This window comes from Parus major, chromosome 2, assembly GCF_001522545.3.
Source record: "Parus major isolate Abel chromosome 2, Parus_major1.1, whole genome shotgun sequence".
NCBI classification, from domain to species: domain Eukaryota; kingdom Metazoa; phylum Chordata; class Aves; order Passeriformes; family Paridae; genus Parus; species Parus major.
The window spans coordinates 77,374,632-77,399,628 of NC_031769.1; the positions used below are offsets into that span (position 1 = coordinate 77,374,632).

At 37.7% G+C, this 24,997-nt stretch overlaps 1 protein-coding gene across 2 annotated transcripts in view; it reads right to left on the minus strand.

Moving 5' to 3' along the window:
• Positions 1-24,997, minus strand: part of FBXL7 (F-box and leucine rich repeat protein 7) — a 183,955-nt gene that overhangs the window by 115,816 nt on the left and 43,142 nt on the right. For both annotated transcript variants that reach the window (XM_015619907.3, XM_015619906.3), the window contains one exon: positions 22,250-22,339. In XM_015619907.3, the coding sequence (XP_015475393.1) occupies positions 22,250-22,339 (90 nt within the window). The remainder of the gene's footprint in view (positions 1-22,249; positions 22,340-24,997) is intronic.

The window sequence follows — 24,997 nt, forward strand, 5'->3', positions numbered from 1 at the left end:
ACCAGGGACTCTGTATTCCACAGCTAGAGAAACAAACAATAGAGCATCAGTAAAAATTATAATAAGGCTACAAAATAATTTTCTCAGTTTTCATAGAAATAGTTAATATGTTGCAATGACAAAGGTTAAAAAAAGTTAAATAACAACAGCACATGCTACAGACACACCAAGAAGTGATGTAATTAAACTTCTGATTCTTTTGTACGGGTGTTGTGAAAGTTTTCTTTATGGTTGGGCAGCTTCAACACACACATTTAGGAGCACTGCTTCAGACTGTGAGAAACTCATTTGCTCCTCTTAAAGGTCCAAAATTATATTTCATAATGTTATAAGACTGCCACATATTTAAGGGGGGTGGGGGGTAATTTAATCTCATTACTCTTTCATATCTAGCTTTGTCTTGGTTTCTAGCATCCCCAGCAATTTCAAAACTAGATAACAGCTATAGTTTTTCAGGCAGTAATCTTACTAAAATTGTTAAATATTTCTCTAGACTGAAAAATGGAAGGACATCTTATGGTATTCATTATCTCCTTCTTCAAAATAAGCTTGTTCTGTTAACTTCAGGGATCTTTAATACTCACTATGCATAATCTGCATTAATGACCAATTTCACTTTCAGGAAATAAAGTTCTCAGCTTTTGTTGTTGCCATTTGTTTGTTTTTATTTTTTCCTGGCAAACATGTTGCTATATGCCTATAGCATCAATGTAAACCCAAAAGGGAAAAACCGTGTCTGGAAAATACCCTGAGCCTACAATTCTCAGTAGTTCACTGAGAAAACAGATGTTTTGAAAATGTCATTCAGCATCTAGAATTTGGAAATTAATTCTAATTCCATCAAACTTCACAGCAAGGTTAACATCCCGAGACATACACTATTTTAGTCAGAGACTACAAACTCTGATACAGCAACTAAACACATTTTATTAACTGAGGTGGAGACTCCAACAGGGTTGTAGTGGTTTAGATTTGCCAATTTGAGTTTCTCAGCCAATGTACCAAATAATGTGGTGGGTTTAGCAGTGGCTAAAATCACCAGTGCACTTACTCATTTCTTGCCGTGAGATAAGGATGAAGAGAAGGGCAAAAAAGGCTCAAAACTTAAAAGGTGTAAAGAAAACTTCAGAACCTTTTTCCTCCCCCTGCCTGACCTCTTTCCAAAGTAGAGACAAAACCTGGAATTTTTAAATCAGTTCCCAACTTTACAATAGTCTTTCATCAGTTCTTGTAGGGAGAGGAGATTTCTCTTAAAGTTCCTCTTGCCATGCCATGGAGACTTCTCCACAAGAAACAGCTTTTCATTTCCACGAATAGCAGCTGCCTGGGGAGAAATCAGCAATCGTGAAACCCTCCCATTTTCACAGCCCTCCTACAGCTGTGTTTACAGGCCATGTCAAATTAAGGAGTATTATTGTAAGGATGAGCTGTTCAAAAGCAAAGGTTCTCTTCATCTGTCTTCACGATCATCTTTATCTCTGGGAACAGGTCTTCTCTCCCTGGGGGCAAAGGGTCTTTATCACTCTCTCCCTGTTCAAGCTTCTCATGGGATCTTCAGCACCTATTTTGCTTCACCATGGATACCTCTGCTCAGATCTACAGTTTGAACACTTCATCACCCCATACTCTCTCATGAATTAAAGAAAATATTTCAGTGTATCACTGTCCATCTCCATGACCCTATCAAGAAAACTTTCAGCCCCATTAGGATATCTCCTCATTCTCCTTCCATCTGAGGCTTGACTCCTTTACTGACCTTGGTGTCTTCATGTTGTCTTCAATGTCTTCTATGTGTCATCGCTTTTTTTCTCTCCCTTGAGAGAGGATTGAGGTTTGCAGGTCTCATCTGTGTAAAGGGTTAATATCTCACCCGGGCCTGGAGATGGTCCTGAGATCTCTGCCGGGAGCAGAGGCTGGAGCTGTTTATGCTGGATGATTTTTTGGTGGCTGCACTGGGATCTCAGCAGCCAGGCCAGCACTCAGAGGCAGCCCGCCATGCGCCAATGGCCCCCCCTCCCCCTGCCCGGCAGTTTCTGCTGAAACTCAGCAGCAGGAGAATTTCAGCTGAGCCGAGGCCAGACTGGCCCAGCCGTGCTGCTGGAAAGGGCTTGGTGGGTTCCCCGGGAAGGGCTTGATTCCCCTGGGAAGGGGCCCCAGCTACCCCGCCAGAACGGGACCTGGAGGGTTTCCTGGGAGGGCCCAGCGCCGCAGCAGAGCCTGGCCCGGCCCCACGGGCCGAGCAGGGGCCGGCCCCCAGTTACCTCTTTAAAGCCAGAAGCAAGAGAGAGCTTTCCTGGTCTTGTCTGTTTTTAAAACGTGGAATTCACAGAGGCAGACCCAGCTTCTGAATGGTTTAATAGATTGTCAGTTCTCAGAGATTCTCAGAGAACCAGCCAGCTACTGGTTTTTTCCAGGCACAGAAGAAACTCTCGGCAGCTTCTCTTCGAAAAATAATTTCCGTGGGTGGTTTTTTCCTTCTTACTAAATATCAATTAATGCAAAATCAGCACAAGGGTACTTCCTGACTTTCACATCTATAGCAAATAGTGATACCTTTTTATATACAGATATTTGCTCTAGCAAAATAGTTTATTGATTTATTATGGATCATACTTTCAACAAAATCCCTGAACAAGTTTTCATATGCTTCACCTAATTCCCATGTACAGGAGAAAGTCTAAGCTCTGTTTTATCTCACATGCTCCTACACAGAGTATTCAACATGTTTCCCCATATGCCCTTTTGCTAGATTTTTTTACTGTTTTAATACCTATAAAAATTGATCCTACAACAGAACAGGTTGAACATGTTGAATTGAACCATTAAAAGAAGGCTTGCTGGAGACACTTTACAAAACCTCTTGGACATTTCAAAAAAACTATCTCGGCAGTTGCATCATAAGAGGTGTTTTTCCGCCTTGTGATACAATTCAAATCCTGGTCCTCTTTAGGCTACTATTCTCCAAAGGGAAAAATCCAGTATTCTGTAGTAAAGCTGGAAAGATTTTATCTTTTGCTTTAGCAGGCAGAGTCTGTTACACAGAGTGAATACACTCAACTCCTGAATGACAATCTATTTCCAATTTACAGATTAAAACCAGCACTAAGAAAAATACTTGGGGACAAGTCCAACATGAGAGCAGACAAGGGATAGATTTGCAAAAGGTCATAAATAGTCCCGTTTCATTTTTAGTTCTTCTATTTCACAGCATTGTTAGCTGCTAGTTACAAGTGTATGTATAAGACTTAAGTATCAGTCCTACAAATATCTGGACCAATCCTTCTTTCCTTCATGACTCAGCAGAGGCACCAGAATTTAGCACAGCCTAGTTCAATGCTCATAGTAAAATTTGATTTATTATTAAAATCTAATTCTCTCATCCACACCAAGCTAGGCAAGATCCTAAACATTTCCCTTTGCGGTAATTTTGTTCTTGTATTCCAAGACACACTTATGTCCTCTTCCTTTCCCAACCTTATACTAGATTAAAGAAATAGAGCTATTTCAGTGATTTCATTTACAGGTCAGGTTCAATCTTGTATTGCCTTGAAATCACTCAAATCATTACACTTGTAATGAAATACATTCATAAACCCTCAAAACAGCTACCAAGATGCTTCTTAACGATAAACACAGCTTAAAATACCAAGTACTTGAAATTCAATCTAGCAAGGAGCTCATATATCACATTTTAATGCTTTGCAAACTGAAGAAAGACATTTGAAATGCCAAGAAAGAACTCTGAAATAACTTCATTTATATGAAGTTGCCTTTTTAAGACACTGTAGTACTTTTTGTCACCTCTATACAAAATAGCATCCTTGCTTTAAATACCACAAGTTTTATAGTGTCAGCCAGGGTGGCTGTGCCAAGCTGGGTCCCTTCTTGCTTACCAGGATGACTGAAATGCCACCTAAGTGCTGCAGGACATGGACTTCAGGGATTACAAAGGCAACTGCCTCTTCTGATACCCGATAGACCACATACATCTGAGAAAGGAAATACCTTTAAAAAGCTCCATGGTGTTAGAAAGTGCAGCACCAGACAAACGAAGCTATTTCACTCAAGTTTGTTTTGGCAGGTTTCCAACTCTCTAGTCTATCCTTGCCTTGTATTCACACACAAGACTTGGAACAATTCCATTTATCAAGTCTACCTAGATGGAGCATTAAGTTGGCCTCTAAAATAAGAGAGGGACAAAAGGGAAAAGTAACAGATTTCAATACTGGTAACAATTTTCTCACTATAGTTTTATGCATGCAGGACAAAAAAATGTAAGGTAGACGGGAAAAACAATCACATGAAATCTGAAGATACAAAAGACTACTTTTCAAGTCATGCTACTTGGCATAAGGCAAAGTTAACCAAATATGAAAACCTACTCCTGTGAAAAAAGTAATTATAATATCCCAGAATAATTTTTGATTAAGCTAGGAAAGGGATATATACTTACTTCTGTAGTCTAAAGACAGTTGGTAGTGCTTCATGTAAGACTGACAAGCTTCCAGTTATGCACGTTATATTTTTATATATTAATGGAATGGCTATAATTACACACATATCATATATCCAGCATACATCTGCTGATGGAAATATAAAATTACTCCGTGTTTCAAATAAAAGCTACACTTCCCTTTACACTGTCTTTCAAGGGAAGCTACATTTTTGCAATACCAACGCTCACGTTGGATACCATTAGATACTACCAGGAAAGAGTTACTAAATATGTACACTTGGGCATCTATTCACATAAGTTTCCCAATTGCTGAACCTCTACAGCAACTTAAAGAAAAATGAAAAAATTTGGCTCATTTCAAGTTCATGCATTGAACTTGAAAAATGAAAGCAACATCCTTACTCTGTTTTGGAATTTAACTTGGACAAAATTCAGCTTCCATTTTATTCTCAGACATTTCAGTAAATCATAACCAAGTTATGATCAGTTTTAATTCAGTTAATGGATTATGAAAAATAACTACCTAAAACCACACAAACCCTTTTTATTAGGGCCTGCATTTGGCTTCTAAAATCTGCTTTAGTTTGGCAGACACACCTACCAAATGGCAAAAGCAAGAATAAAAAAACGAGAAAACATTGCCACTGGAATGACATCCAATGTCTTAAAAACTGTCTCCACTAATAAATATATCTTGACTATAAATATAACATGACTTCAATTAATTGTGTAATTTATAAACCTTTAAGGAAGAAATTGTATTCTTAAGATCAGGAAATTCCCAAAGTAACTCTGTTATGCCATTCTTCCTGCTGTATTTCTGTGTGTTACATAGCTATCAAATAGAGCACATGCTCAAAGGCAGTCTTGTGCTCCAGGCTTTTGAAAACTAATATAATTTAAGTTAGACCCTTAACTTGATTCAGAATATTAAACTGATGGATACTTGTTTGCTCAAATTATGAGTAAGTTTTTTACATATAGAACAAACCAAAGTATAGATGAGTCATTAATAACACAATTTAACACACACCATATTTAAACAAACAAAAACAACCCTCACCATTTTACATCTTGTTACAGTTTTTCTTCATGGCAAGCAGCCATCCTACATCATTCCTGGGTGAGGAAATGGACTGAAATGATAAATGACAGGAGTGGTTTCTAAGACTTACAAGTTCCTTGATTCTCCCCAAAACAGTGCCTTCTTTCAGTGGAGATGTCATTACATCAGCAGTATCTATCTGGAGGTTCAGAACTTTTACTATCAATATAAAAAAAAGTCAAAACAAAATGCAAAAAAAACCCCAGAAAACAACCAAAACAAAACCAATTATAAACAAGGTTAAGTTCATGATTGGACTCTCTACTTCATGGAGAGGTTTCAAGATCTGTAGATCAATAAGTTGACATTCACAGTACATTACTTCAGCTCTGTTGGCAAGGAGTCAGTCCTTGTACAGTCATCGAGAAGAACAGACAATAATTATTACCCTTTACCTTCTAGGTCCACATTATGTGCTTGATTTATGACTGACAAGTTTCTCCAGTAACATAAATCAACATTTAGCAGGGAAGCCATGGAAAATTGTTAATTTCTATTGATGTAGAAATTAAACATAGGATTTGTACAAAGATTAGGCTTACAAAAGATGGGACAGATAATTTGCAGCAAAACAGCACACCAGTAACTTCCCATCACAGGAGGTCTTCTGTAGAATCTTTACTATCTCTAGAAGTCTCATCTTGGACAACAGGGAGTAGTGGCAAGGTCTCAGTAACACATAGTATAGGAAGACTGCAAGAAGATAGTTTTCCCTATGTTAGCAGGATAAACAGAGCACATTTTAACACCTGAACTTGTCTGCTTCTGATGTAGTCAAAGTTTTTCACCCAGAACAAGTCAATATTAAGCCATTCAGTTACAGCTTTATTTCTCAAAACAATTTTAATTATCCAAGACAAAAATCTAACTGCTCCTAAACATTTATTGAGCTTTGGAGCAAAGCAAAAGGTAGACCAAGATGATCACTGATGGCATTCTATATTAGATTTATGATGCTGAAGCCCTTTTATGCTTATAGAAAAAACAGACAAGGTTTGTATTTCCTTCTTCCCATGGACAATATTTGGTGAAGAATAGTTATGATCGTTACTCCAGCAATAAAGCCTATTTTTCTACTTGTAGAAGTAGATTCATTAGTTTATGACTGCCATTGCTCACTAAGAAATTTCTTTCTGAATAACTGTACAATATGAGATATTTAATTTCAGAGGAGACTATCAAAATGCAAAGCCTTTTTCCAGGAGAAAAAAAAAAAAGAAAAATAAACAGACAAAAAACAAGCAAACAAACCCACCCCCAAAACAAAACAAAAAAAGCAAACAAAAAAAACCAACAAAAATAACAACAAAAAACCCCCCCAGAAAACAGAATACCCAAAACCCGGAAAAGAAAGAAAACCTAACTTTCTTTCTTTTTTTTTTTTTTTTTTTTTAATGAAATTGCATTCAAGTCTACTTTGCAATTGCACCAAGTTCTGCCAAACAATTCCATTTCATTTTCATCTCCTGCAGGCAGTACTTTCAGCCATGTTTTCCATTTGAAAATGGACTAGGTAGAGCCAGTAGGTGGGGATGTTTTCGAGAAAGCCATCAGCCACTCTATACCTCCAACCCTCACGTCATCTGAGAGAGAATCAAAGCCTTCAAGATTACGGATGATTTCTCCTGCTGTACTGCTGAAATCCAGCAGTACAACAGAACTGAGCATTGTCCTAAACCAGTCCTCTCAGCCGAGGTAAACAGAGAGCAGGTCTTCAAACCCAACCTTCACACTGTCCAAAACTGAAGGCTCCAAAGCTCTGTTTGGTCTCAGCAAAGAAGTTTTGACAACATTAAATGAAGATGAACTCTGAGGGCTCCACAGGAATTAGTGACTCATTTGCCTTTAGTCCTATGAATGCTAACTGCCATGAATGCCCTATGGTTCTACAGTCAACCATGGCTTAGCAAAGTCATTTGTCTAGCTATCATGAAAAAAAGTTAAGGAATTCACACTAAGCAACTCCAGCTCAGACAAGCGATGCAACAGGACAGGGATGTGAACACCAAGTGGCTTCTGCCTCCCACTCAACTAACAGTCCCTCTCACCCTCAACACGTAAACCTCAGTGCAGCCATACTTTATATGTCATTGGAGAGGATTAATTTAATTTTGATTTCCTCTCTGTGTTTGCTTTGGAAGTTTGCAGCTTAAGAAATATATATACGACCAAAGTTTGGCAGCAAGAAGCCCGTAACTATGATGTATATCATTTCAGCCTGGCGAGCATATTCAGAAAAATAAGCTGGCAGTGAGGACAGCTTCATCTCACATTCAGAAAGTGGAAGACTGGTGTAGGAATAAGGAAAGGCAAGACATTTCCAGGAGGTAAATTTAAGATGGATGGAGTCTGATATCATCCATATGACAGAGGAAACAGAGTGCTCAGCAAAACAAGCTTTGATCATGACAGAGGAGGTGGCAGGCATACAGATTTTTAAAGGCTTTTCCATCATCCAAGAGGTTTCTAGTGTGTTGGTTACTGGTACCTTCCCAAGCTTGTCAGAGCAGGGGTAAACTTGCCAGGGCCATTCAAAGAGGTATTACTGCCACAAGATAGCTAACAGAAAACTAAGAATTTTGCTCGTCCAGTTTGCATGTCTAAGCATAATGCTAGATTGACAAAAACAATAAGTATTTTCTATGATACTTTCCAATGAGAGGAATAGTAATGAACTCTGAACCGTACCATTTTCAATTTAAGTGTCAGTTAAACATTACAAATTTCAGTCTCAGCTTTTATTCCAACAACTGTCCATCACAAAAGTTAAAGGCATAGAATAAGATCCTATTCTAGATACTCTATTCCATGCAGTCATAAAATCATGCTTCTATGATAATACCTCCCAACCTGTAAAACACATTCTATGCACAATAGAAAACAGCTTCTACTACATTCCAGCTAAATGCAAGGACTTTTTAGCTTATTCATGCTGTTTCTATATAGCTGAAATACATTTGCTCAGCTGAGTTCTCTGGCACCTCCCTGCAGTGATAAGCAGTGAGTGAAGAAGGCATTAGTGCCTGGAGCAAAAGAATCCATTTTTCTTAACACAGGCCTTGTTTCAGGGATTTTCTAGCACATAAGGGTTCTTCACTGTGTACAAACTCAAAGTTATCCAACATCACAACTTATTATTGTTTCAATAGTGTACTAGTCTTGCAGCACTTAGATTTCCATGCACCTAGAATTGATAGGTTCCTTTTATCAGACCTCTCAATTAGTCTATCAAGATTATGTTGTTGCTTCCACCAGAAGCTTCCTGTAAAGAGACACAAGTGCTGGAATGCAATGGCCTACATTTCCCTTAATGTCTTGTTATCACTGCTTAGCAGTCTGTTATCCCTACAGAGGAAACCTAAACCTACCTTTTCAATATTTTACACCATAGAAGCTTTATTTTCAACTTTAGCTTTACTACCTTTGCTATCTTTTAACGTCACTGCTTCCTTTTCCCAATCTAAATTCTGGGCCTTTAGCTTGAGCAGTCCCTTCCCTCCCCAAAATTCAGTTTGGTGTTTCTGTGATAGAGAACCAAAATAACTTGTGCAGAAATTGAAAAAAAAAAATAAAAACATACTCCATTCAGACTCAGTCACAAGCTCAATGACAGAGCTAAGTATCACTGCTCCATTAAAACTAAAAAATTAGACACGGATGAATAGGAGTTATCAGGGTCAACTCTACGGTCAAAAGTTCACCAAAAAAAAAAAAGGGGGGGGGACGACAATAAAATCTGTTTAAAATCAGTTTTCTATACAGTACTTCATCCAGGCCCAAGATCCAAGATTGAGCATGCAATGTTCAAATACCAAGAACAAGACCATGTATTTCAACACATATATATAAGCTTTTATTTTTTACTTTTAAGCCCTTGCCATCAAGTGATTAATGGTTTGAATACAGCTATCTGAAGTCTATCACGCTCTGGATGTGTAAGACAACATCATTTACATGATGCAACATAGTTAAACACCTGGTTTTCCCTGGCCTTGTTCTGTCAGCCTACAATTCTTTCCTGGAGGAAAAAGAGAAAATTATGGTTTTTCAAGTACTTCCAGATGTTAAATGGCAATGGCTCTGACCAGGATACCTGAAGCTTCAATAGCTCCAGCTAACTTGTACATCCACATTAAGCAGAATCAAATTAAGTGCATCTGGCATGGTAAGCAAAGGCATCATGTAACACTTTGAGAGCTCTGCATAGGATGCCTTAAACTGGGGGCAGGGGTGTCCTTCATTTGGATCAAATTAACACAGACATGATGTACAAAAGAAGATTTTAAGCCAGCATGTCAATAAAACAGCACAGGAGTCTACACATTTCCAAGTCCAGTAGAAGATCTAATTCTGAACTGAGCACACCATTACCAGACCACAAACCTTGCCCACAACACTGGGTCACAATTGAAAAGATCAAGTCCAAGAAGAAGCAAATTTTTTCTGTTGACATTTGAACCACATTAGTACTAAAAAATACTCAAAGTCAGAACAAAATTGATGTTACTTGTTCAATTTTGTAGAAGCAACCAAGGCAACAAAACCTTTCTAGCTTCTGAGTAAGCATACACACACCACAAACTACAGCAATACAGTGTTAACGAGGTGAGGACTGACAATGTGTTCACAGTTTAGCATCCTCCCATGCCAAATTTCTTGAAAATTCCAATACACACACAGATGGGAAGAGTTGAAGCTCATCCAAATCTTGAATTTAGTTTCCTGGACACTAGTAAATTAACACAAACAGAAATAAATAACCCTCCAACACAAAAATAGCACCCTAGCACCTAAAATACGCATATTTTTCTTGCTCCAGAGAAATATATCAAGACATGAATGGACACTAGTATCATTAACAGCCATGCATTCCATATCAAAGATGATCTTGTCCTCAGGTTAAAGAAAGCTGACAAACATGCCTCAGATTTTCACTTAAGCGTCAGCTATTTTCTTTTCATAGAGGCTTTGTGTAATGATTGATCACTAGCTCCAGTTTATCTCACTATTCAGTTTGAGTCTTTTTAAGAACAGCTCATGCTATTTTTCATGGACAACTTCTTGATGGGACAAATCCATAGGTTCAATGAAGCTCAGACATCAACTGAACTCCTTCAAAGCTTTGAAGAAACATGGCCTCTCTTCAGACTTTGAAATTAGAGACAATTACTCTTAAATTTAGCATAAAAGTATAATTCCGTCCGAGAAAATAAGCAATGTTTTCAGACTGGTATGTCAACAATTTTGTAGAACCACACTCACAATACCAAGATAATTACCATTAAATTTTACATAGAGTTTATGATTTATCTTTTGAATTAAGGAAGTTATCTGATTACAAAAGTAAAATCAGATTCCAAAGATTCACTATGATTACATTTGCTGCTAACTAAATCATCTACTACAAAATGCTTGTTTCTCTGCCATGCACTGGCTAGCTATTTAAGCAACAGTCACAATTTCCACAAAGGGGCCCAAAGGAAATACTCTGTCCTTTCTTTAGCATCTGAGCCTGCTAACTTTATAAGCATAATATATCATATTGAGCAACACACAGTAGAATAAAAAGGTGTGGTCACTCATACTTCTAACCATTTATTTTTTTTTAATGACTTAGCAGACACTATTTTTCAGTTTGCTTTACTAGTTTTGCTGCTTGCAGCTCAAACTTTATTCCTTTTTTTCTCCTATTAGGCAAATAGTTAAGTTTTTGTTTAGTTATGGTTTTATTATTCTTCCTTCAAAAACAGTATAGAATATCACATATTTAAACATGGTTGCTTCAATTTAGAAACAGGAAATGCTCAACACTGAAAGTTCATGGCATATTGTCCTTCTACATTTATCTTATTTCCAAGATATATGAGAAAATATCTTTTTCTCAGATGAGGATATATAAGGAGCTGAACTAATATTTCATGTTCTGATTTTTGTGAAATTTGCAGGTTTGAAACTTAAGCAGCATTGAAGCAATTACAGTTCTGAGTTAAAGTACAAATGAAGGATAATAAGTTACTCTAACAGTCTGGGCATTAACTTAATATCAAATTCAAGAGGATACCCCATCATTCTTTTTGCTTTAGTGTTCTGTTCATATCAAAATTGGAATAACCAATAACAAATCAGGACTTGAGATAAATTACATCAGTTCTGAGCCTTGTTTTCTCAGTTCACAGCATGTGCCACCTAACTGAAAATAGACATCTATTAATAATCATGACATAGTTTCTAACAAACAAATCTCATGTTTGCTTCAGAATCTTCAGTCTTCTCCTTATGAACAGTATTTTTAAAAAAACTAGTATCATCACAACAACAAAAAAACCACATTAGGTGGGATATTTTGTGTGTGGTTTTGGGCTTTTTTTTTTTTGCCATATACAAGCACATATGGTAAACAGAATTAAAAATATGTGAAAGCATTAACACATCAAGGTGAGAAGATACCAATTCTCCTTTATTCCACATAGCTGTTTAATATGATTGGTAAAATCTGAACCCAGTGACTAAATGACAGTGCTGCTATTTTGAATTGGATACACTTTCATTGAGATTGACGTTGTCAGCATAGTCCAAAGCACATTCACATTTCACTAAATGCTGTGGGATTAATTAGACAGTGGCAGAAGTGATCGTTAGGAAACACTGATGGATAGAAGCAGATTTATCATTCATCTAAATTTCAGAAGAAAGAAAAATAAATATTCCTTGATAGATTTTTCTTTTTCAAAAACAAATTTGTTAAGTAGTCTGCCAAGTTACCAGCACAAACTGACACCCACAGATGTCAGTTTTTTTTACTGGAACAAAACAAAGCATATTCAGAATATTGTGAATTTTGGCAAGGTCCAGAATAATCTCCCATTATAACCAGACTCATCAGCTTCTTGATCAGTTTCTTTATCAGCTTCACATGTTTTGCATGGAAAAAGCTTTCAAAAGACAAATCCAAGGATGGACAGAAAATCCATAATACAACTGAATCTGAGGTACAAGGGCATTTAAAGAAATTTGAGAAAGTTAACTCAACAGGAACAGCAAAGGGAAAATACACTCACAACTAAAATCAGATTGAGCTGTAATTTTGCCTCAGATTACAACAAACTACAAAAGTCTTGTTTTTAAAGTGAAAGAAAAGCAAGAATAAGAGCATTTTCAGAAAGCAGAGTTCAAGCTAATGGTTTATTTCAGCCCACAATAACAAAGGGTCAATAGTTTTCCAAGACTGAGCTCATAAAATGCAGATAAAATTCTAATTTTATCATTTAATCTACACTTGTGACGGTTCCATAAGGAAAACTACCACAGAAGTCTTTCCTTGACCAAGGTAAATGACTGCTCTGAACAGTGAACAGTTTCTGAATTTCTGGATGCCACACTAAGTTTTTATTGTTCGAATTGGGAAGCTCAAACTCTACCTGACAAGGCTTACAAATGTTTATCTTACGGGGTGGAGGTGGGAAAAGTGGGTGTGTCTAATAAACAAAGAAATAATCAGTGTTTACATAAGCCTAAATGGACACATATATATTCATATTAAACAAGCATCACAGCTGGAAAAAATAATTTACTCCAACTGTCCACATCCTTGAGATTTCTTACTGTTTGTCTTTAAGAGATTCCCACACAGCATTATTTACAACGTAAAAAATGTTCATTAACAATGAACAAGGTAAAAAACTTCCCACAAACAATGAATACCTCACAGTGCTGTAAAATTTCATTCTCTTTGATATACACGATGGAAATGAGAAAACTATACAAAATGTTAGGGAAAACTAAAAGCACTATAGATTAGATTAGGCACTGGTAAACCCCAAAACTTGTTACGATAACTGTGACAAAAATTTATGAGGGAGATATATGATGTATCCAAGTCACTGCAAGCAGCATGCTGGGTTACAGTCATCCAGTAAAGCCATCATGCTTCTTCCCACCCACATATTCACATGTCCAAGGCACCACAAACATACCACAAGCAGGTGACATGCCTATGAAAAGTCTCCATACTTCACTTTGTGGGAGGGTAACTCAAAATAGCTAATCTAAATTGACTATGCAATCTTGCAAATAAGAACTTATAGTGCATGTCTAAAGTGATCCTGCCTGCCTTCTGGCAAACCTGTGTACACCCAAGAGGACAGAGTAAGGAAGTAAAAACCTCCTAGCCCAGTACAGATGACTGGTTGCTGTGGGCACTTGTTTTTCCCCTATCAAAAAAACCAAACCAAACCAACAGCAACAAAAAAATCTTTTATTTGAACTGTTAATACCACAATTTTACTTTGCAGTTCATGAGTTACAAACTCCCAAATCCATCATCACAGCTCAAGATGAAAACTATCCTTAAATAGGAAAGAAGTATCACAATGGTCAGTTAGTGACCAGGCACACCATTACACCACAAGTTATATGTTCAGCTATGGCTGATTAAGGCTAGAGGAACACACAAATGGAAAATCCTCATATTATGTTAATGTTCAGAACTTCTTGTACTTTCATCCTAGTCTGATGTAACTGCCTAAACCAATGAGCAGTCAGAATTAACAGGAGCATCGGAATTATCATTACCCGCTCTTGAACTGTCATTTTCATCAGCCAATCCCAGTATATACTTCTCAAGGGAAATCTGGGAATGCTGGCAGAAACAAGGAGATGATGCCAACCTTGAGAAAAACACAGTAGCAGGAACTATGGTACAATAGCTAGAAGAGAACTACAGAATGGCTCAGCAACTCCAAGCAGATATTTCTCACGCATGCTGCTACTTTTGGCACTGTTGGTGGTATCCGTCTTAAAAATTACACAGTCATTTGACAAGCTGACATTAAAAGATAAGATACAGGAACATAAGGCAGGATATTTTGTGCAATAAATTTAAACTACAGCATCTTAACAGGGATCACAATGTTATAAGAAAAAAATTTGCTCTTCCAATTTTATTTCATTATTTCAATCTAGAACTAATCTGAAGGAACTTGCTCGTCTCAGTTCATAAATTCTGAAAAATGGATAAACCTGACATATTTAAATATGCATTATCAGGTTGTATATATTCTTCAAGAAGTCTTAGGAGACAGTCTAGCATTCAAGAAGGATGGGGGTTTAAATAACAAATGCTGGGCATTCTTAATATCCCTTGAGATGACTTCACTTTTCAGAGAAGTAAACTACTCTAGAAAGCTATCATAGGCAATAACTGGAAGAACAGTTAAGTGTCAGAACCTCCCTGTGATAACAGTATTTAAGTAGCTTGGTACAGCATTTCACCTAAAGAATTACATTTGGGATCTTGGATTCCTTAAAATCAGATTTACAGGTAATTGAATAAATTGTAATCACTCCTACCTTACTTGGAAAAGCTAATGCCAGGTTTTTAAATTGGGATCATTTCTCTTTAACTGTACTGTAAGTGCCTTTGCTCTGGTGGGTCTCACATTTCAGGCAGCAGATCAAATAAGACTGTAGTTTCATGTACCTTTCCAATTTGTTCTTGGTATTGTTTGGGCAAGTTTTAAACATTTGGCTATAGCATTTCAGTACAAATTAGCCAGAAAAATGTAAGGTTTCAATTTGCAGGTTTAACCTTGCCAATGTCTCAGCTACTTTTGCCTTATATTTGAACTCTAATTTAAATGCTGATTGTAATGGTATTGTTGTAATTAGCAGAACAGTTCTGCAGTAATACTGCCTATTAGATAGCAAAAGCATATCAAGATGTGGTTAAGCACAAAAATATAGTGCTTAAGAGCAAGCTGTAGATTACTTTGTCCCTTCACATGCTGCTTGAGGTGATTGTATTTGGGTATGCATTCAGATATGTTGGTTAAAGGAATTTCAATAGTGAGCTCTGTTTATTCAGACAAATTGTTTATGGTTTTGGATTTATTAGCTGTTACGCCTCTCAGCCCCCTCTTACTCCTCCTCAATCTTTTTGGCTTAAAATGATTCTGTTTTGGCACATTCTGCAATGCAACATTTCACTTTTCTAGAAAACTCCCCTGCTAGAAAAGTAACACAAAACCCCCAGGAAACTTACCTAGTCTCCAGTTTCACTACCAACTCAAAACAGCCCCAGTTCATTCAAAGCCAACTGAATCTCTGCCCAGTTCCAAGCAAGCAGGGGCAAACTCAGCCATTGATACCAACTTCTGACACACTGTGGTGTCCAGAAAAAGCCTGTTTGACAGAACTTCAACAGTAGAACCAAGAGTCCAAATACCCAATAAGAGGCTGCAAAGACATGAGGACAGAGGTGAAGAGAATTGACATTAAAATAATAGGAATTATGCATATATTTGCATTCATCCAGAAAGAATACCTAAAGGTCTTCATATCTGACACTGGGTTAATGTTAAATGGTTCTAATTTTAAAGAGAAAATGAGAAGAAAAATAGTAAAAAACTGAGGTAAGGAAAGATTTCTTAACAGGTATCAGATGAAATAAGGGAGGTGAAGAGCTCTTTCTGCCAAAGGGATCATTCAGAAAATCTAGGTAAAAAAAACTGCATCTCTTTTCAGCAATAGCCTTTTGCCAGGACATGGAGCTCAGCACCCCAAGAGGCTACACAAATTACTCAAAAGCTTCTGGAACTCTGATATACCAAACATAGCTACCCACTTATTTATGTGAATCATAATACACAGAAAGGGTGTCTATTTGTAAACTGGTTCTCTGAGATTTTTATCTCCCTCTGAAAAAAAGATCAGGATTATACTCACCTGAATCTCAGTTTGAGCTGATTCTCTATCAGGAACCATTTAAAATACAAAAAGCATTCAGTAGCAAAGAACTTGCTCCATCCTCCCAATTCTTCCATCACAGTCCACGATGCAATCACTTCTCTTAAATTCTGTCGGGGGTTAGGTGTCCTTCCTTTTGTTCCCTCTCACCTATAGAATTTTTCCTCATTATGGGTGGGGAAATCTGACTGCTGGTACTTATTGAGTGCTTGAGAGCAGAAAGAGTGGGGCTGGGCCCAGGGGGAAATGGGGCAGGTAAAAGGGAGGGCGAGGGACAGCTGGGGGCTGGCTGGTTTTCTCCAGCTTCAGAGCATGTTCAGAGCTGTGGTTGCTTGGAGAAAGGAATTCACCATAACCCAGACAGAGCTGCTGCTGCTGCTTCTTTTCCTTCATCTTTTGGCCTCACACCCCTGTCCTGCTGGGACGTGTGGCAGTGCCAGCCACCACCGCGGGGCTGCTGATCCACCTCAGCCACCGGCCCAGGATCTCAGCTCATCCCTGCTGTTTCCAGCCGACTGTTCCTCGGAGCCCTGCAGGAGCACCGGGACTGCCGGCCCGAGGGGTTTGTGAAAACAAAGCCTCTCCTCCATCCCATCTCAGCCGAGAAAGCTGTCCCGGGGTCCCTGGTTCTGTTTTGTTGTTATTGCTGTAGTTATTGTTGTTTGTTTGCCTGGTTATAAATACTGGTAAAGAACTGTTATTCCTATCCCCAGATCTCTGCCTGGGAGCCCTTGATTTCAAAATTATAATAATTTGGAGGGAGGGGATTTTACATTTTTCATTCCAAGGAAGGCTCCTGCCCTCCCTAACAGACACCTGTCTTCCAAAACCAAGACACATTCATTGAATAAATTAGGAATTACTCAGAGATCCAAAAGATATCATGTGCTTTGAAAAAAATGTGATCACAAAGACAAAAGAAATTAAACTAATTACAACTTCCCTGAAAGTATCCTATAACAAGTACTTTGTTCCCTCACTTGTAAGGTGAAATGGGAGGCACACAACCCAAATAAATTTGTGTTCAAGAAATGTCACTTAATATATTCCCATTTAGAGCAGTGATAAATGTTTTCTGATACTGAGGTCGATTTTTTCTGGGGAAAAAAAGAAATTCTATATAGAAGCTTCAGTGGCCAGGTCCTACAATAAAAGGATGGCAAACAGCCCCAAACCTCATCAATCAAGCCATCTTGCACAGGGTACGGTAAAACTTTTACATGAATAATTAAACTATTACATGTTTGCAAAATGCTATATTTTCACACAGCTCTCCCCCACCTCCCAAAGATGAATTAATGGAAGGAACAGCTTCTAATAATTGTAAATTATTGTAATTGTTCCCACCAGGCTGTAGGCTCTGCTGCTCTGAGTCATAGAATCATTTAGGTTAGAAAAGACCCTTGGGATCAAGTCCAGCCATAAACCCAGCACTGTCAAGTCCAGCAGAACCACTAGGAAACCCAAACAAAACAAGGAGGAGGATACAACTATGAAAGGGAGGGCTTTTCTAGTACACACTAAAACTGCAGAAGAAATACCTTATGTGTTGAGATGCATACAAGCAGCTACTGCCAAAACAAATTCATTTGATCTCCACACTAAACATACATTGCAGTGTACTCTAGAATTGTCAGAGGACTGTTAAAGAAAAAACAAAGTAAAATACTTAGTCTTTGAAGGTCTCTAGAAGTCAACTAAAAGCAGATAAAATTTTAACTTCTTGAAAATACAGCAGCTTCATCGTGTTTTTGCAAAACTCAAATACTAAGATTTAATGGGATATATTCAGAAGTACTTCAGCACTGAGCCTTTCTGCTAAAATAGTGTTTTACTTCAGACCTAATCCTTCAATTTGATTTTACAGGAACTGAGAAATAAATTGGAACTTCTACACTGAGCTCATACATGAGCTCTCAATTTAAAATTGCCTCTGGATTACATCTTAATGGTGCTATACATGAAGTGCAAACAGTATTGATTTTTTATTTGAAAAACAGTCAGTCAAGTTAATACAAAGCTTGGACACAACATTCCACTCTTTGCAGGTAAGTGTTAGAAGAAAACTCTCTGATCAAGGTAAGCTGGTACAAAAGCAGTCATTCAGTCTAATCTTCTAAATCAAGTTTCAGACAATAATATTCCAGCTGAGACTGTATCTAGCAAATTGCATTTAAATGGCCCACAAAAATCCATTTAGTCTTTCACTTGCCAGAGAGCAATGGGGGGTAGTAAAAACTCATGTGTTCTCGCGTTTCCAACTATAATTGATTGATAGGGTAAAGAATTGCAGACAATGTCGGAGAGTGAAAAGGAGTAAAAGGCAGTGTATATTCAAAGCTGAAAAAAACCTGTATCCTCAGAAGAGGAGACAGTGTGGAGGCATCAGTGTGCATGCACACCCATAGGCTGCCACGCTTCCTTCTGAGCTAAGCTGTAGCCAAGCAAACCGGTCTCGCGCCACAGAAGACCAGACATCTGGGTTTTGCCACCTTTCCTTCAATGAAGTACACAAAGTGAGAGCCACTGGACTCTAGTTTCAGCACCTTTGCATCCCTCTCAAGTGCATCACTGGTATGTCGAAGCCTGAATTTAGGAAGCTGCACAGTCTGCCAGGTACAGTCTGCTTTCCAAACAGATCACTGAGAGAAGCTTGTTCAGCTAAGGATACCAACACACACTGTCCTTGTCTGGGGAAGATGTGCCCTTTACCCAGATACACTCAATAGCACAGCCAACATTTTGTCTCCTTGAAACATAAAATATTCCACAACTCTACAGAGTATCTGTAGAGTATCTCCACAATGTGAAGGAGGGTACCATTATTTTGGCCGTAACTGCACAACCCATGCCCATCAAGAGAGTTAAATGATGTCGCCTTAAAAGGATATCTAGGAGTGGAACAACAAAAGCCATTTAAAGCATCTTGCTACCTATTTCTGGTACCCATTCTGTAGAGAAACATCACAGCTCTGAAACTTGACATATAACATGGTTGCAGTCATCAGGATGAAGAATGTGGTTTGATTTCTTAAACTAATGGCAAGATAACACCTGCTGTCAGATACTTCCTGAGGTGGTCTGCCCTTCCAAGCAAGAGTCCCGCTTGACATGTTTTTGCAGTTCTTGGGCATATGTAGCAGCCTAAGCAATACTTTACATGACTGCTTCTCTGCTGAAGAGCACCAGAGCAAAGCTGGATCAGTCCCATAAATTTCCCTTCCCTTGTTTCAATTAATTCCATTGATTCAGCTTCAACAAGTGTTGTGTCACCTGTCTTACAGAAACAGAAGACAAGCTGGGCAGAACTGCAAAGAATTAGGTCCATTTAAAAAGCTGGAAAGCAGAAGATGTGAAAACCCTTCAGCCCCAAACAAAAATTATGCTCTTCACAGAGCTGAGCACTCAGGAATGCACGTGGCAACAGAAATTCAGAGGATGCAAAGAAGCTGTCTGCCACTTGCTCAATCAGGATCTTTTCCCATGGCAGAGAAGGGTTCACCTGCAATGTTTCCTACTCCTTCCCACACCAAACCTGCATAGAGCTGCATGCAGCTCACTACACAACACAAAGCTCCTTCATAGAACAACACACAGGGCTGTGAATTTACAATATAGGCAGAACTGGAGCATTCTGTCCCTGCAGTAAACAGACTCTGGTGAAAAGAAAGATACATGTACCAACCTCTGTGCTGGGCAGATACTACTCTACCATGGCAAGCAAATACTACAGCAGAGTAGGTAAATTTAACTAACAGTTAAAAATAGGTTAAAATGGGGTGCAAACACCTCAAAACACATAAGTTCCACTGCTTGTACAGCATCTAACACAATCAGACTCCTGTTCTTAGCCGATCCCTAGACATTGCAACTGAACAGGATAAAAACTTCAGCCTTCTGTAAGAACAGAACTCAAGTCATCTTGTAGAAGGTATGAATTTTTATTATCAGCTGAATCTTCCTTCAGCATCAGTTTACTGTTCATGGGGAAAAGAGGCTGCATTAGTAAAAAACCCAGACACAGAACTGATAAATGTGTCTTCCAGCAACAGTGCCTGGTTTTCCCCAATTACTTCCATATCTCTAGTCTCACTTGCCTTCACAGAATTCTTATGCTCCCTGGTTATGACAGTCAAAATATCTGCCAGATTATTCAGCAATCCACATTAAGGTAATTTATACTGGACTGCTCCACATTAGTAATTCTTCAGGAGAAAAAAATGGTAAGAAAGCAGTAATAGCACAGGCTGAGGAAGAAGCAACTTCTGCATCTGTTGTCAGAGTATTTGTCAAATCACACTATTCCAGAAAAATTAGGCTAGAAACTGAAATTGCCTCCAAACATAGATACACAATTAACTGCTCTTAACTCTTGATTTTGCATGTGAACTCATAAAAACATATTTTTACTACAGCAACTGCTGGCCTGCATGTAAGCCTTCTTCACTAACGAATTAGTCACCTGCAAACTAGTGGTGAAGATTTCAAGATCAACATTTGTATTCACTGTCTCAATAATGGACTAAATTAAGAACAAATCATAGAGATAATGCATAATCTTATTTTATCCAAGGAAAAAATGCTTTACAGACTAAAGTAAAAAAGAAATTCAGAGCAATTATTAAGTACTGACTTCAGAGTTTCCACTATTCTTTTGTGGTTTCTTTTGTTTTTCATTCCTGGCTGCATAAAGAGAATACATTTCCTAAATCTATTTTGTGTTTTGGTAATTCAGATCTTTCAGGTACCTCAAAACTTTTGAGGTACAGGTTTAGAGAAACATGAAGTCTACTATTCAACTTAACATTATTAACCATTTATTTGTTTCTTGTTAAATTTATTAGCTGGACTAAAAAGCACAGATTCTAAACCAGTATCTCTCATGATTCATAGGTGCCAGATATTCATTCTTGGTATGGGATTATGCATGCCCAACAACAGAACTCTTGTGATTTACATGGTCATCTATTACTTACATGAACTGCTTTTACTGAACAGATTCTACAGTCATAGTTAGACTATTCAAAAGTCTGATTTTCTTTAACCATAAGAAATAAAGCTAGACTGAAAACAATCAGACTTTGTAACTTAATTTGTAGTGACGATTGTAAGAATGTGACAGTATAAGAAATCAGAATTATAACTTGATTACTACCAAGTATACTAAGTATCATCAAATCATTATGACAGAGTTACCTCATTAAACTATATACACTTATTTCCTCTCAGCCTTAAAAGACACAACTGTAAAAACTAGGGCAAATATATTTCCATTTAACAGAGCACACCTACTCACACCTTGGAAGTCAGAAAGGAAGTATCAGCATTTCTCTGTTCAGAGAAGCATAAAACATTGTCAGTACTGATACTGACAGATACATCTTCTTGCCCTGGACATTAAATATCTAGCCCTGGGTGATGACATACTCCAGTAATTGTAGGTGAGGTGTACTGACATAATTAAATCTGTGTCAGGTCTTCATGTCCCAAGCTACACTTTTGAAAACTCATCTCAAACAACTCACATTTTCATGGTGTTCACATCATGAAAAGAAAGAGGGTGATATTTGACCTAAGATGTATGTCAAAAAGCTTCCATCAAGCATATACTTCAAATGTAACTGCAAAACCAGATCACATAAAATCTTAATTCAAAAAGCCTTTGCTAAAAAAGTGTCACACAAAATTACTCCTAACTCTCTACATTTGGGTTCTGCAGAAGTATCCTAAATCCTTTGTCACAAACTTAAAACAGAAACTACTAGAGGTAGAAGTGAATACTGCTTAAAGGAAGAACTGTTTTTGAATTTCTAGCAGGCCAATGCTACTGTAGGAATGTACTGTGCAATGTACACAGAAGGAATGAGGAGAAGGGGTTCCTCTTCTGAAAACTGCTAGGATTCTGCTGGGGTGCATGACCCTGGTAATGAGTACCAGCTGCCTACCTTCACTGGTAGCTGCATTCTTCTGGGCTTTGGTGGGTGTGTGATCCGTACTTGAACTCACGTCGGATGAGATGCTTGAGCTGCCCTTGCCTGCAAAAGGAGAAAGAGGTGGAGAGAGAGAGAGAGAGAGAGAGAGAACAAATGTGAGTATCAACTCTGAAATAGCAAGACCTTCAATATCTGAACCTGGAACAATTCCAAAAAAGCTTTAAACTAAGTTTCAAACAGCTGATGCTCATTTTGTACACACCAGGATAGAAATTCACTGCATTGTAACTTCTAGCATGTGCACTGTATTAAGGCTGCAAATAGTCTCCTATGCCACAGAGCCTCTCACTACATATTTTCTGAGCTCTAAATTAAAATGTTTGTGATTAACAAACATTAGGGGAACTTAAATGTTCTGTTTACTCATTCAAATACCTCTAACACAGACCAGGATAAATGGTTATGTTTAAAATATGTTAAGTGAGTTTAGATTTCTGTCTTATGTGTTCATATCATGTACTCAAGCCCCTTGGTTATGTGAAAATGAAAGCAAAGTATGTGTTTTCTCCTTTACCATGCTCACTGCATGATGTAATACACCATTTCAAAACTAACATTTCACTAATGGTGGAGGGTTTTTAACTGTAAATCATAACCCATGAATGTTCCTTCACTCATTTTCTCTCTTAAAAGCTTTTCCTGAATTTCCTAATCAATCTCTTCAGACCTATATGCAGAATGTCAAACTCTAGATACAAGTTGCAAACAAAAGAAATCCAAATACATACTAAAAATTAACCCAGACAAATACTACAGAAGAATAGAGCTGGCTAAACCAAAGCTGTATTTTTATTTATCTGTGAGTATCTAAGGAGTCACTTCTGTTTCTCTTCACTAATTCTACTCAATCTCAGTAATTACTAACAGAATACTGCACTACTTTGCAGCAGGAACAAAACCCAATGAGCACTAAAAGTGAGATAATTCTAGAGAGAGGAAATACGGTGAATCCCCACAAACACTGCATCACTGAAGCCTTTAAGACCTGTGTTATTTTTTTGACCAAAATTAGGCTGTATGCAGAAAGCTAGCTGACACCAAGTTTCTGTCACTTGGGTAAACTTATAATCACAGGAATGTTAGCAAGAGACTTTTCTGATCTGTTATTTCAATCAAGCATTCCTTGGGGTTCTGGGTTACAGCATGCCTGGTTTCCATAACATTTAGATGTAAGAGAGGTCTGCTTTTTAAAGGTGCTACAACAGAACAAGGATTTAAATTTTAATGGGAAACGACTGGAGAATGTGCAAATGTAGGTTGCTTCACAACCAAGGTCCTGCCACTTAATCCATCAGCCAGCCCTAGAGAATCATTCTCCACAGGAAGTTGCTTTAGTTAACATGCTTAGATTTGAGAGATAATTATGAATTGAACTTCCATGAAAGGATATTAAAATAGTCAGAAGAAAATAAAAAAATAAATACCTAAAGCTAGTAGTTGATAAAGAGAAAGAAAAAAGTGTATTTCCAGTGATTCACTAACTGTTTTTTACATTCCTTTAAGTTAAGCAAAACCAAGAAGCAGCACTTCCAGAATATCACTTCAATTACTCTCAAGCTGTGACATGAGTTGGAGTAATAGACTGTGGTCTTTATAGAAATTACTGCCTCAAAAGAACTCTACAGCTAAGGCAACAAAGTTTGTGGTAGAAGAAAGGCAGAAGATAACAGGGAAGGGTAGATGTTAAACGCTCTTTCCCAGAAAGAGGCCAAACAAGAAACACCTGCAGCAGCTGATAATCAAATCACTGCTGACAGGAAAGGTATTTATGTGGTATTGTCACTACCAGCAACTCCTTATGTATCAAAAACTGCAACTGCAGAGGCAGAAAATAAACTTCCAAGGGGTATCAGCACTCCTTAACAGATTAATAGAAAGAAAACAAAACTAAACAGACTAACTCAAAAAAACTATTTCCTCAAAGCAAATAAACAGGATTTCCTCTAAAAAAATAATTTCTCTTTTTTTTTTTTAAGATTGAGGGGGAGGGGGGTAAAGAGGGAAAGGAAGTCAGTTATACCAAATAACAGCCAAGTTGTAAGATAGTCAATTATGGCATGGGTTGTTTTCATAAAGTGAATGTTTCCCAGGCTCCATACCTCTCCATTAACAATAGCATTAACAATAGTTCTATTTAGCCCAAATACAAGCCCACCTCAAAATGCATAACCAAAATATTTTACCCACTGTAAGCTACTGTCAGTACACATAGTACCAACATATTTACAATTGCACACTTCTGTAGAAATTGTGAAATGCCTGATGTAAGTGTAGATGTTTATTATTTAAATCTACTTGAACTTTAAAACATTTTAAGACCTTGCAAGAATTTAAAACTAGAAGTTAAGAAAAAAAAACCCCATAGTTACTGCTTTGGTTGGGTACATTTCTACCTGTAATTATATTTTTAGATGAAGTTCTCTTACTGTATACAGCCCCAAAACTAGTCCTTTTCCTTATTGCCTACTCTGAAACTCTCCACTCAAATGAAGGGAAAGCAGTAGATACTTTCTAATAATTTTCAGTGTGTTTCAAATAGACTAGCTGACACTATATATCTTTTCTTTTGTTTTTTTTCAGTGCAAAACAAAGCTTCCAGTACACTATATTTGGCTCCTGCAGACCCAAGTACACATGCCAGAGCTAAAACATAACAGTATTTAAGTATTCTCCAAACGGGAAAGACTAGGAGAGCAGCAG